The sequence below is a fragment of the Lathyrus oleraceus genome, chromosome 1 (assembly GCF_024323335.1).
Source record: "Lathyrus oleraceus cultivar Zhongwan6 chromosome 1, CAAS_Psat_ZW6_1.0, whole genome shotgun sequence".
Taxonomy (NCBI): Eukaryota; Viridiplantae; Streptophyta; class Magnoliopsida; order Fabales; family Fabaceae; genus Lathyrus; species Lathyrus oleraceus.
The window spans coordinates 143,231,693-143,245,104 of record NC_066579.1 but is presented as its reverse complement, the minus strand read 5'-3'; the positions used below and the strand labels follow the sequence as shown (position 1 = coordinate 143,245,104).

General features: G+C 34.2%; 1 protein-coding gene across 1 annotated transcript; it reads right to left on the bottom strand.

Annotated features, from left to right (window-relative positions):
* Positions 1-3,649: 3,649 nt before the first annotated feature.
* LOC127122624 (uncharacterized) lies at positions 3,650-7,199 on the bottom strand. Its single transcript, XM_051052932.1, has 9 exons — positions 6,788-7,199; positions 6,563-6,663; positions 5,777-5,881; positions 5,084-5,188; positions 4,802-4,906; positions 4,426-4,564; positions 4,223-4,338; positions 4,078-4,134; positions 3,650-3,946 (listed from the first exon to the last, which is right to left on the bottom strand). Exons 1-9 carry the CDS (start codon positions 6,933-6,935, stop codon positions 3,848-3,850), a joined length of 975 nt encoding a protein of 324 aa, XP_050908889.1. The 5' UTR covers positions 6,936-7,199; the 3' UTR covers positions 3,650-3,847.
* Between the last annotated feature and the right edge of the window lie 6,213 nt (positions 7,200-13,412).

The window sequence follows — 13,412 nt, the reverse complement described above, 5'->3', positions numbered from 1 at the left end:
TGATTTGGTTAGGGGTAATCGTAGACTCTAGGAAAGAAGAATTGACAATCTTGTAGAGTTTACATGGAAGAAAGCGAAAGATTACAGTGTTGAAGGAATTGAGGATGGTGATGTCTATATTGAGAAAATAAGAGTCTTAGAGAAGAAGGATAAGGAGATTTGAAGCAAGAGAGGAGGTAAAGTTCAAATTTTGCAATGAATATAGTTTCTTATAATCTTAAAGGATGTGCTAATTCTATCAAGAGAAGAGCATTATGAACCATCATCAAGGAAAAAGGTTAATGTGTGTTTGATTCAGGAATGTTAGTCCATGATCCTTTTTTAGCCTAGAAAGTTGGTTTTTGTTGTTTAATTTGGGGTTGGTTGAATCGCAAGTTAGAAATTTTAGATTTAGGTTTCAATTGTTTGATTTGAATCATGTGTATTGCCACGGTTTTTATGGGCACTAAAAACATATGTCTCAGGAACTGTGGCAATTATGGAGACATTGTCAGCAATGATGCTAGACGGAACATGTGTTACAGTTAATAGAATTTTTCACCGTCTCTTTTGGGCGTTTGACCCATGCATCAAAGGTTTCGCATTCTGCAAACTTATTATTCAAATTGATGGCACTTGGTTATACGGCAAATACAAGGGTACTTTGCTTATGGCGGTTGCACAAGACGGCAACAACAATGTCTTTCCCATTACCTTTTCTCTGGTTGAAGGTGAAACGGCTGGTGGATGGGGTTTCTCTCTTCAACATCTCAGAATGCATGTGGCTCCACAAGCCAATCTCTGTTTGATTTCTGATAGACATGTTGCCATTGAGAGTGCCTATAATAACCATGACAACGGATGGCATGATCCTCCTTCCACCCTTGTCTATTGCATTAGACATATTGTACAAAACTTCATGCGTGCAATAAAAGATAAGAATCTTCGCAAGAAAGTGGTGAATGTTGGGTATGCTTTAACTCAGTCGTCATTTCAATATTATCGTTATGAAATTAGACTGTCTAATGAAGACGCGGGAAGATGGATGAATAACATACTAGTAGAGCAATGGACAAGGGAATTTGGCGGAGGTTGTCGATGGGGCCACATGACAACAAACCTTGTGGAATGCATGAACGGGGTATTCAAAGGAATTAGAAATCTGCCAATAACCGCCTTAGTAAGATCGACCTATTATATGTTGACTTCTATGTTCGCAACTAGAGGTGAAAGATGGAGTGCGATGTTAATGTCTGGGAAAATATTCAGTGAGTGTTGCATGAAAGTCATGAAAGAGGAGAGCATCAAAGCTAGCACACATGATGTAACAGTGTTTGACCGTCATATGCAAAATTTCAGCGGCCAGGAAACAATGGACCGCAACGAGGGGAGACCAAATTTAGCATATGCTGTTAGACTAAACAGAAGTTGGTGCGATTGTGAAAAATTACAGGCCTTCCGCATTCCTTGCTCCCATGTCATTGCAGCATGCGTATATACTCGTCAAGACGCTTACAACCATTTATCTGATGTGTACAAGGCCGTCACCGTCATGAATGTATATAATAAAAGCTTCTCGGTACTACCAATGGAGGAATATTGGCCTCCATACGAAGGTGATATAGTTTGGCACAACGACGAGATGCGTAGAAAGAAAAAAGGAAGGTCAAACAGCACATGTATCAGGACAGAAATGGATTCGACAAATAAAATGATAAGATTATGTAGTATTTGTTGTCAACCAGGACACAACAAGAACAATTGTCCAAATTGAGGAGCATCATCTGGGTCATAAGCTTTTTGTAACATTGTATTTCTATAATCTTCAATCATTATATATCATAAAGTTTTTGTTACAACGAGGTTCACAACAAACATCAGTACCTAACTAAAAACAGAAATATTTCTTACTGATTACAACAATCAAATTGATGTCATCTCGACTAAACATCATTTCCCTAGCATCCTTATCAGTTTTCATTCGCACTCAATCAAAGATATTGTCGAGTCTCTCAATACTTCTAATTTTTTTTCCTTATGGTATTTTCCCATCTAACCAACGAACCAGCTCCCTCTTCAGTTGATCGAACGTAGTGATGTTCCAGAATAACATCAACATTTAAGATTTGTCTCTCGCATAAATCACCTTTCCGTATCGTTGACGAACACCAAAAGTGATTGCCAAATGATGAAATGAGATGTGGAACAATGATTCACACAATACATCTATTTATAACAAAAAAAAATGCATTTTACACTGAGGTGTCAATCCAATTGGTGCCTCCTTTGTAAAAATACACATGGGCGCCAATTGGATTGGCTGCACCGTGTGTCATAGTCAATCCAATTGGCACCTCCATTCAACTTTTAAGAGGAGTCGCCAATTGGATTGACGTCTCCTCCTAAAAGTTAGGTGTTTTTGAAATTTTTTTGAAATCAATATTATTTTGAAAATTTCCTTAAAAAATTAGACTATTTTTGTAAAAAATTCTCATTGAGTCCACCTCATAATCTTCTTTTCCCTTACTCGTGATATTTTCTTTATTTTATTATTCTCTATCTTTCACTATTTATTTTTCTAGTTTGAATTTTTTTGAATTTTTTAGATGTTCAGATAAAAGTAGAGAGAACACGTGCAATCAAAAATGAAAAATAATTAATTAGGTAAAAATTCCTTACAAAAAATTACATTTTAGTGACAATGAATTATTAGAGATAAAATAAAAAGTTGTCTATGCAATCGCAAAAATTTGATAATATTGAAATTTTTAGTACATTCTAAATGTGTTTGGATCAAATATTTTAATAAAAAATAATAATTTTTTAAAGAAATTTAAAATCACTTAACCAAAATTATTTATTTGCATAAAAAATATGAAAAAATGTTAAAATAATATAAATTTATAAAATATTTTATTAACTTTTTAAATTTAAGGAATTTTAAAATGATATCATAAAATAAAAAAATTTAAATTATCCATTCACTCTATATAATGTAAATGTTTAATTGTTTGTTATTAATTTTTTAAAATTTGCAAGTTGATTCTTATATTTTATGAAAATTTCAAATTCACCCTTAAAATTTTAAAAAATTATAAATAAATCCTTAATAATTTTCAAATTTTACAAATCAATCCTTTCAAATTTTCAAAAATTGTAAATTGATTCATATTTTTCACATTTTAAATTTAATCCAGAAAAATTTTAATTTATGAAAATGACCTTTTAACATTTAACAATGACTCATTTTATTACTTCATCCAAATAGGTGAATGAATTTCAATTAAATTATTTAAATTACTTAAAATTTTAAATTTCCTAAAAATTCTCAACTATCTCATCCAAACTCGTAGTGTTTCTCGGCTTTGTCTCAAAACCCAATTTGCCTTGCCTCAACCCAATATGAATACTCTTTGGAGCAGCAACAACAAGCCTATGGACCGTCGCATTTGACGATCCGTATGAGCTATCCCATTTTGATGACTCTAAGACCACCCTCTCTAAATACAAAGTTTACACACCTTTGAACACATTCAGAGCACTCTTTCTGCAAGAATGCATTAAGGCAGAGTTCTGTAAATAAGGGCATGAACTCTCCGAAAGGGTCTGGGAGCGGCCTGAGTTACCGTTTTTACGAGCGACAACCACAACACAAAGGACTACATCCATCTGAAAGACGCAATAGACTTATTATAGGCACTGTATTTGTTTGTGACTGCACCAAATCTGAATTCGAACTTGAATGTATAATACATGTATAGGTAGTTTAAGTAACTTACTCCCTATAAGTCCTTAACTAAATTTCAAGTAACTAATAAAGTCCTCATAACTGTTTTAAACATTCCCACATCAAGCTTATCAACCTTTACTACATCTGTATTTTTTGAATGTTTGATTTCCTCTTCTTTTGAGCCCATGCTGGTCCATAAATTGCCAATAGCGTCCGGCCGAACCGCCTATCGGTTATCTGCAGTTACAAACAATCACTTACACATCTCACACTCGCAGAAATATCATCCAACTAAAGTATATCAAGTCTACACAAAAGTAGGTTAAAAGCAAAAATGCGAACATGGTAATGTTAATTACTCGAATTACCTTAACAAGACTTCCGCAAGACTCCAGCATGTCGGTTTTTGACGGATACTCAACTAGCTAGATAAAAATATTAGAGTTCAATGTAAAATTAGTAACCATAAGACTATTTAGACCAAGAATAAAAAAGTAAGAAAATACTACATACGATAAAAGTGTCGTCTCCAACAAAGGGTGATTCCGAAATCATTCTCATTAGCACCACATAGTCAACTTGTTCGTATGGAGGGGTGACGCTGATGTAATCGAATGTGCTCTTGTTTCCTGCATGTGAACATTTCAAATTTACAATAACATAAATGTGCCCTTGATATACATAAAATGAAGTTAAAAGAAAAAAGATGAACATGCCTACAAATTGCTCTGCGAGTTCGAAGAATTTCTCCACGCGAACGGTGTGAATGACTGAATCATCGACGAATCTGGTCACCTCTAAGTTTGGACGTAAAACATCCGATACAACCCAAGGGTCCATCTCAACAAAATGCACCTAAAATATTTGCTTTTTGTTAAAATCACATAACCAAACAAATGTGTTATAAATGGGAATATTTAAAAACGAATTGTTGAAAATCTATGTACAAATCACCTTAAACTTGATTAAAATCCATTGATTCCATTTTTTAACAGAAGGCTAATTCTATCACTCGGGGGAGAGCTCGGATAATATGAGAAATGATAATCATGGGATTGTGAATGCAAAACTGATTATTGAAAACATTGATACCTCAGAACATCCTCGGCTAAGTGCTTCAATTCCAACAGAACCGGTACCGCTATACAAGTCTAACCAGCGTCCAGGTCTCAAGGATGCAGGAGAACCACAAGCCGACTTTACATTATGAAAAAAAAAAAAAACAATACTTATGAAAACAGCTCATAACTTATATTAAAAAAATTTGACTATTTTATTGTTGTTATAGAAATAGCTTATACATAAACATTTATACGATAAGCACTTATGCTATAAACTAATATAAGATATATCCCTTGCGATTGCGACTGGTACCTGTAATATATCAAAGGCTGCACCTTTCACGACCTCCATCATGGGGCGTACATCCATGCTGTTTGGTGAGAGTAGCTTCGTTCTTCGAGCTGTTCCTCCAATAACCTATGTAGTCATATGAAATAAATGTCAGACATAAATTCAGCAATTCATCGTTTCCGAGCAATTTGAGCCAAACTGTGGTTTTTCACAAACCAAGCCACCGACTGGTGTTGTAAGATTGAAAACTTAGTAACCATCTTTTCCTAATTAATTGAACCAATTGAGAGCGAGATAATCCTAGTCATGAAAAGCCATGTGGATAATAGTGGTGGCAACACTAAAGCCCGTCCAAAAATTGGTTGAGGAACAAAGATGAACGCAGCGAAAAATTATAGTGTGAAACTGCCGGGTCTGCCCCTATTCCTCTCAAACGACAAGATGATTCCCTCTCTAATCCTATGTTCTTTGTATAGTCGTCATACCTTATGTGGCCTAACTACCTCTCAAGACTCCCACTAACTTCTTAACTGACAATAACAGACCCGTCATGTAACTTTATCTTAAAAAGCATGATATGAAGTTACGAATAAACTACTCGCATCGACGGGAAGGTGTAGAATAGTTTGGCCGACAGGGCAAGGATTGTTTTAGCAAGGCTTCAAACTATCGTACTCCTGGTCGATTAGCAAGGCTTCAAACTATTGAGATTACCTGAAGCAATTTATGTGTAGTACGAGGAGGCTTAGGTTCCTCGGGTGGATCTTGTACTTGCTTCCCTCCACCTTTTGTCTTTTGTTGAACCTTTTTCCTCTTGGACTAATCAGTTGCATTCACAGCAAAGTTCATAAAACAAAAAAGATTTAGAGACAGTTTTCACAAGCATTTATAAAAGGGGGAAAAGATTAGCATATTCTTACAACACTATGAGCATATTCTTCTATAAATGAAATCTAGCAATTGCATTTCATTCCATGTAGCACTTCAAATCATGGTTTTAAATTGTGGTTCCCAACTGCAATTGCGGCCGCAATATTGCTTATGCGGTAGTCTCCGCAACCGCATCAAACCGCAATTGCAGTATGATTTGAAATCACGTGTCCTTCCACATTAGGAACCGCATCGACAACTTTGCTCAGGTTGCTCAATTTTTTTTGCCAAAACTCAAAATTTAGAACCCTAATACTCGATTTACTTCTGAAAAATCTAACATTATGTGTTTTTAACAGTGTATTTCAAACTCTTCTCAATCAAAATTCACATTGTAACAGCCGTGTTGCGCATTACATTTCAAACTCTTCTCAATCAAAATTCATGCTGCGACAGGCGCAATGCACATTGTTGCAACAGCTGCAATGTCCGCAATCACAACACCCACAACTGCATCGGAGGCCGCAATTTAAAAGCATGGTTCAAATTAAAAAGTTGAGCACAAAAGCAAATCAAACAGAGCTCAAAAAAGTTATATAGAAATTTGCAATCATAGAAGAAAACAAAAACCTTTGGGGATGATTGAGAAAAGCAGTCATCAGCGTCGATATCATAACCATACTGTTCAAGTAAGATTTTTTTATCTTTACTCGCCAACCCATCTCCAGATTCTGCAAACAATTGAATTAAAACAAAATTCCCATCATTGTAAAACACAAAAACAATTAAAAAATGTTTTTTTCCTTCAAAATTTAATTGTGTGAAGGAAAAAAGAAACAGCAATGATGAACTTACTTGAAGAAGAGAAAAGGGTCAGTGAAGAAGAGCGTTTGGATGAGAAAGTGAGAAGAGGTAGAAGATAAGAAGGTGAAGAAGATGAAGAAAGATTGGTTTGGGTGTTTAGAAGAAGTGGTGAATGTATTGGAGGGGAAAAAACAGACATTTTTGGTTTGAATTTGACGAGTGTGAGTGTGAGTGTGAAATTTGGTTGGATTAGAAAGAAGAAATTGAGATTGTTGAAGTTAGTGAGAGAGAGAATATATGAGCAAATGTTTTTGTGTGTGAAGAATTGAACTGGAAAATGTAGAGGAACACGACCGTCGTGAGAAAGCAGTTCTGTTGAGTTAAGGATAAAACGACCGCCAAAGGCTGCACTGCCAACATAAGCACGACAAAACGAAAGAAATTATTTTCACTTTTTTCCTTCATTATTTAGTAAATAAAAATTGAAGAAAATTAAGAGAGTGTAATACAAAAGTAGAATGAAATATAAATTTTATTATGACGTAGCAGAACTACTATCTCATTCTATAATTTGAAAATTCGACACAGCCTAAAACATTATAAATTTTTTATTTTATTTTTATCATTTAGTTCAAAAATATAATATGATTAAGGAATGTGAAAATTTAAAACATAAAGTTGTAATTGTGCTATTAACTTATTTTATTTCATACAATCAATTTGAATAGAATGAAAAATGGATTTAAATAGCGGTATTGAATTGAATAGATTGGGTCACATTCCATTCATATTTTTCTAAACTAAAAAATGGGACATGAAACCATTTCATTTCATCTCATCGATCTAAATATTCCTTAAAATACAAATTTTATAGAGATTATATATATATATATATATATATATATATATATATATATATATATATATATATATATATATATAATATATATATATATATATATATATATATATATATATATATATATATATATATATATATATATATATATATATATATATATATATATATTAGTGAAATATTTATAAAAGGTTTATTAAGGATGGAATAATGGTATCTCTTCAGGAGAGGCAACATATATATGTTGCCCCCATTAGGAATTGTCTCACCCTAAGTGCACTCCCTATTCGCGCACATTTCTCGGTTTAAAAAAATTCAAAGTCAATAGATTGATCCACATTCTCCTAGAAAATAAGGATTCAAGAGTTAACCATCAACTAAGTGGATGGTGATCAGTCCCTAGAAAACCCTAGGCCCAAGAGCCTATATAAGTTCCTTAGCCATAAGAGGTAAAGACAAATCACAACTTACCCAACATAATGTATAAACACAGAGCCTCTCGCCTCACGTGGGCTGAAACTCTCATACCACCATAAAAAATCACCAAACATGGTCTCTCATTGTAGCGGTAAATTCATGACCATTAAGCTATGGATAAACTTAACGTCAATAAAACCAAAGCCGCCAGCGCGCTTTTATTGTTTCCAAGGAAAAATGGAAAAGTACGAACAAAACCCAAAGATAAGAAGTTTTCAAATCAAAACTAATAAAATATCAGAGATTACAGGTAAGGGGGTTGGTTACACAGAGGAATGTATTAGCATCCAAAGTGTCATAGGTGCTCCTAGGGAGCCATTTTTTATGTGCACATGTGTTTTGATATAAAATGATGTTTACAATAAATAGAGTGTGGGAATGAGAAAAGAATTCATTAACTATATTTTTGTGTTTGACAAGACCTTCAGACTTGTGCCTACGTACCAACATAAAAATGAGGGATCAAAACCTCGTAGTTCGTGGTATCAATTTCAAAGTGAATGAATTGCTTTAAACAAAAATTTAAGTTTAAGAAAGGCACCAAGGGCCTAAAAAGTTTGAATGAGTGTTAGTTCTTTTTGTCTTTTGAAAATTTAAGTCAATATGATTATATTCATTTACAAGTTTGATTTAAGAAAATAGTTTAAAAAAGCAATGGCATAATGCCAAAGTTTCTAATTTGCAATAAAGTCTAAGTTTAGAAATCACAAGCAAAGAAGATTTTGAAAATGGGGGAGGGATTTGAAATTTAAGAAGTGGGAGGAGATGAAGAGACTAATCCTAAGCAAAAATTTAAAAGTTAAGAGTTTAAAAGATCAGACCAATGGGATGCAATCCAATAGACAAGAATGTCATATACAAACCCATTTTTCCCTTGGACTTTAGAATCAAGCAATATCAATAAACAAACAAGATGAAGAGCAAGACATCAAATAAAGATAGCCACATCCAAGTAAGCAACTTCATAGTCTTCTTCATAATCTTTCATGCATCAGATGACATACTCCTTGAATGGCTCAGAATAATGCATTAGACACAGGTTCAAAGTAACATCTTCATCAAGACCAAGTTGTAGATGAACTCATAAGGATTCCAACACTTGTATCAGATGAAAGTTCAATTCACAATGACTTGGTTTCATAAAAGTTGGCATTGCCCAAGTCCTTTTGCATAGGGAACGTTGCCTAATTCTAAGTTCAACTCTCAGATCAAATCCAACATTCCACACAAATATTTTTTAAGGTTTTTGTTGTTTATTAAGTATCTTAAGATAAAAAGACTACAAACACAAATAAAATACACAAACAAGTATATACAATCACAATATATGGCTCAAGTGAGCAAAGTGAAAATGGCATTAAAATAAACAAGTTAAATGGTATGTATAATGACAAATGATAAATGGCTCAAATTTAAAGTGCATAAAAGTAAATGGTTTGAAACTAAAAGTTAGTCAAAGGTCAATTGATAAGAAGTTAGTGGAGTTTTAATTTTTATTGTTTAAGTCATTCTTTGGAGAACACTCAACCCTCTATTCACAAGCATGGATCCTTGAACCAAGACATCTTCCAAAGGAAGGAAAAAAGGCCAAATTTCCACATAATACCATGAAAGGGGGAAGACTTACAATCTCACTTACTAGAATGTTATGCTTTTGTATCAAAATTTAGCGTTATGTTAAGCAATCGTAATTGGACTTATGTAGAAGTCACAACTATCTGAGGTCGGGCAATAAATTTTTTGGTGTTAATGCATGTTAGAGATGTAGTATAATGAATCATACTCCTAAAACATACCACACACAAAAATAAAATGGTCAAGGGGTGGGCCTAATCTCATCCATACTTGTATTGGTTTATGAACCAATTAGTCTTAGGCTATTGAGATGTCATTGGCCAATGAGAAGAGTGGGATAGAAAGGGGTTGAAGATGAAGAGGAAGGGGAAATAAGACAAACACAAATTGGTCATGGGAGGAATTTTATCAAATTAAAATCATTCATTCATTTTGGGAGATGAAATATACATTTCATCAATCCCCTAAATCCAATGATTTTAATCCAACAAAAGTCAAATCAACATTGACTAAGGCCTAAACACAATAGTCAAACTCCACAAGTCAATAGAAATAGCTCAACACAATTTATTTTCAATTAAACAAATTAAAATCAATTAAAAATGCATTAAATTAAATTATGTTTGATCAAAAACCTAAAACCTCTTCAAAACATCAAATAAATGGCAAAGAGATTTATCATAGGTCAAACAAGGTCAAAGGACCTTCGAGAAAAAATTTCACCATTTTTGAAAAGTCAGAAGTATTTTCAAACAATTAAAAATATACACAAAAATAATTAAATCATGAAAAATATTGATATTGATCCAAAAAATAATTTTAATTCATAAAATGAAAGAGAAAAATATTTGATTTTTTTTTGTGAAAGTCCCATATTTTTTGGATCAATATTAAAATTAATATGAATTAATGAAAATAAAGCAATTAAAATGGAAATTTAGAAATTACAAAATACGTGGACCATCTGATCTCCCTCATTATTTGAGGTGGCAGATCAAATGGTCCAAAGCGCGCGTTCCATGTGGTCATCAGTCAACTACGCAGCATGCATGGTAATCACAACCAACGCTTAAGATTAGAACAAATTGGATGGATCATGTGGTTTAGAAGTTTGCCAATACATCGCCGGAGCCAGAGCTTCGGTCTTCTTCTCCGGTGGACCTCACAGGACTGGTCCACCATCAACCATCACCAAAATGAAAAAGTAAGACATGGATTTAAAATAAAAATACTTAGGAGCTCTAATCTGGCCTCAATTTCGTCTAACTTCAAGTATATGAGAAGATACAGGGAGTTGAATTTTGAGGATCATGATCTGTGTTGCTTCGATTTGACCTCAAAGCAACTCAATCTTATTGCCTACATTGGTAGGACTTCAGACAACCAAAAATCAACAAGAATAACGGAGAAATAAGAGAGAATCAAAGAGTGGAAGTTTTTGAAAATTCACCTTCGAGTTGCTCCAATTTGACTTGATCTTGATCTGGATTTGATTGCTTTCTCCTCCTTTTGCTTGCAGAAACCAAATGAACTGAAAATGGAAGTGAATTTCTGGAGTTTGAACTTCCAAACAGATGGTGAAGTTCAAGATCGATTTCAAAGAAATCTCAGAAAATTCTATGGCAGTGAGGGTTTGCAAAGGTCTAGCAAAGCTTGGGCAAGGTGTTGATGAAGTTTGGATCACAATGCACTTCTATTTATAGGCTATGGGATTGATATTTTCACACTACCAATTTTGGCAAAATTTGAGTTTCTCTCTTGCATGGATGCATGGGCGTGCACTAGGCCATGAGATGATGTAATCTGATCCATAGTTCAATGTTCATCATGCTGAAATCAGGTTAGAAGTCCATGCAAAGGTGTGTTAAAAATGGAAGTTGAAATTATCCAAATGGTCCCTTAACTTACACCCATGCGCAAGTCCTTTAATTTTGGTCCAAATGGGATGATCTTAGATGTTTTGGAAATGTGAGATCAAGGGGAACAACTTTCATGTTGAACATGTTTTCATTTGAAGCTTGGATCATGATGAATTTTGAGGTGGAATTTTGGGAAATCAAACATATTTGAAAATTTTCTAAGTCCCAAGTCAAATGTTCACTTCTTCCACCTTGAATAACTTTTTCTATGGACTTCAAATGAGAAAAGTTCCTTCATAAAAGTTGTATCTCTTTCAAACCTATTCCATTTGGTCACCAATTTTACCTCATTTAGATTTTGAATGAAGTACTTATTCATTTTAGAAGTTGAGGAAAATCACTTGTTCAATGGTATTGGCCCAAAATGACCTATAATGTTTCCTCTTAGAACATGCATTTACAAGTTGAATTTGCACTTTCTCCAAACATCAAAGTTGAAGTAGACATCTTAAATTTGATCATGAAATTTTAATGGCTTTCATCTCATAAAAATTGGGCAAGTTATGGTCTTGGGAAGTTGACCTTCAAATTAGGGTTTAGACAAAATGACCTATAATCTTTCACCATAAAAAATGAATTTACAAGCAAAACTAGCTCTTGACCTCAACACGAAAGTTATTTGGAATGTCATTTAGAGTAACTTTTAGCTTGGAATCATTTTCATATGATAAAATTTGTAGGAGATAGGGTCTAGGGAACCCCAGTTTTGACTAGTTGACCTCCTCTGGTCAAACACTGTGAACCATCTTGCTAGCTTGACATTCTATTGACTTTTGGGACTCATGAAGGATCATATATACATAAGATTATGTAATGTGAAGTATACCTTGAAATATTTGATCAATTGTTGAAGAAACTTGTTGAAGAAGTTATACAAGATACCCAGATGAATTAGGGTTTCCAAGGCAAACCAACTCCAAACTCTTGATGATTTCTTGATCAAAATAACATGTGGAGATCATGTGGATTCATATATGATACTTAGATTCATAGTAGACCAATTCTTGATTAAGCTCCTTGCAATGAGGGTCTTAAACCCTAGATGTGAGCTTGATAGAGCATAGGTGAGCACATACACTACCTACAAAAGAGTTAAACTATACAATAACATATTTTTGGTATTTTGGTTAGGAAATAATGAAAAACAAAGTATGATACAATTCAATGTGCTTGGTGATCTCTCCCAATGCAAACCCAACGAATGAGGGCTAAGGAGAATGCTAATGTGTGGTCTCAATGCTAATGCATATGATGAGATAACATGAGGGATCTTAGGGTCAAATTTGGGGTCTTACAGCTGCCCCTATTTAAGGATGTTCTAGCTGAGGAGGTGAAGGTTAAAATCTTCGCATCGACTCAGTAGAATGGGCTTAAATAACAACATATAGAAACAAATTTTGGTCCCTAAGAGACCTCATGATGCATATGACATGAATGTTAAAGATAATCTCTGTGGGGAAAATGTTGCCACAGAGAAAAAGAATCCGGAGAGACCGAAAGTCCGCATGAGCATGATGCATTCCGTAAAGAAAACTCACTGGGAGACAGAGACTCTAGGGGACAAAAAGTTGTGCGTAGGACAGGCTATGACTTAAAACTGCCGGGGGACATGAGGAATTCCAAGAAAATAAATCAATGGAAAGACTCAACCGGGGAATAAAAGGAACACCTGCAGGGGAAACGGGTAGATCAGAACAAAGCTGAAATACTCGAACTAAGCAGGAAACATCGATTTCATTGAGGAAATACGCACTCAAACTCAACTGGGGAAGAAATAATCTTCAACACAGGAGTAACAGAAATGTATCATCCACTACCGGTTACTGGGTAAAGAGGATAATCAAAT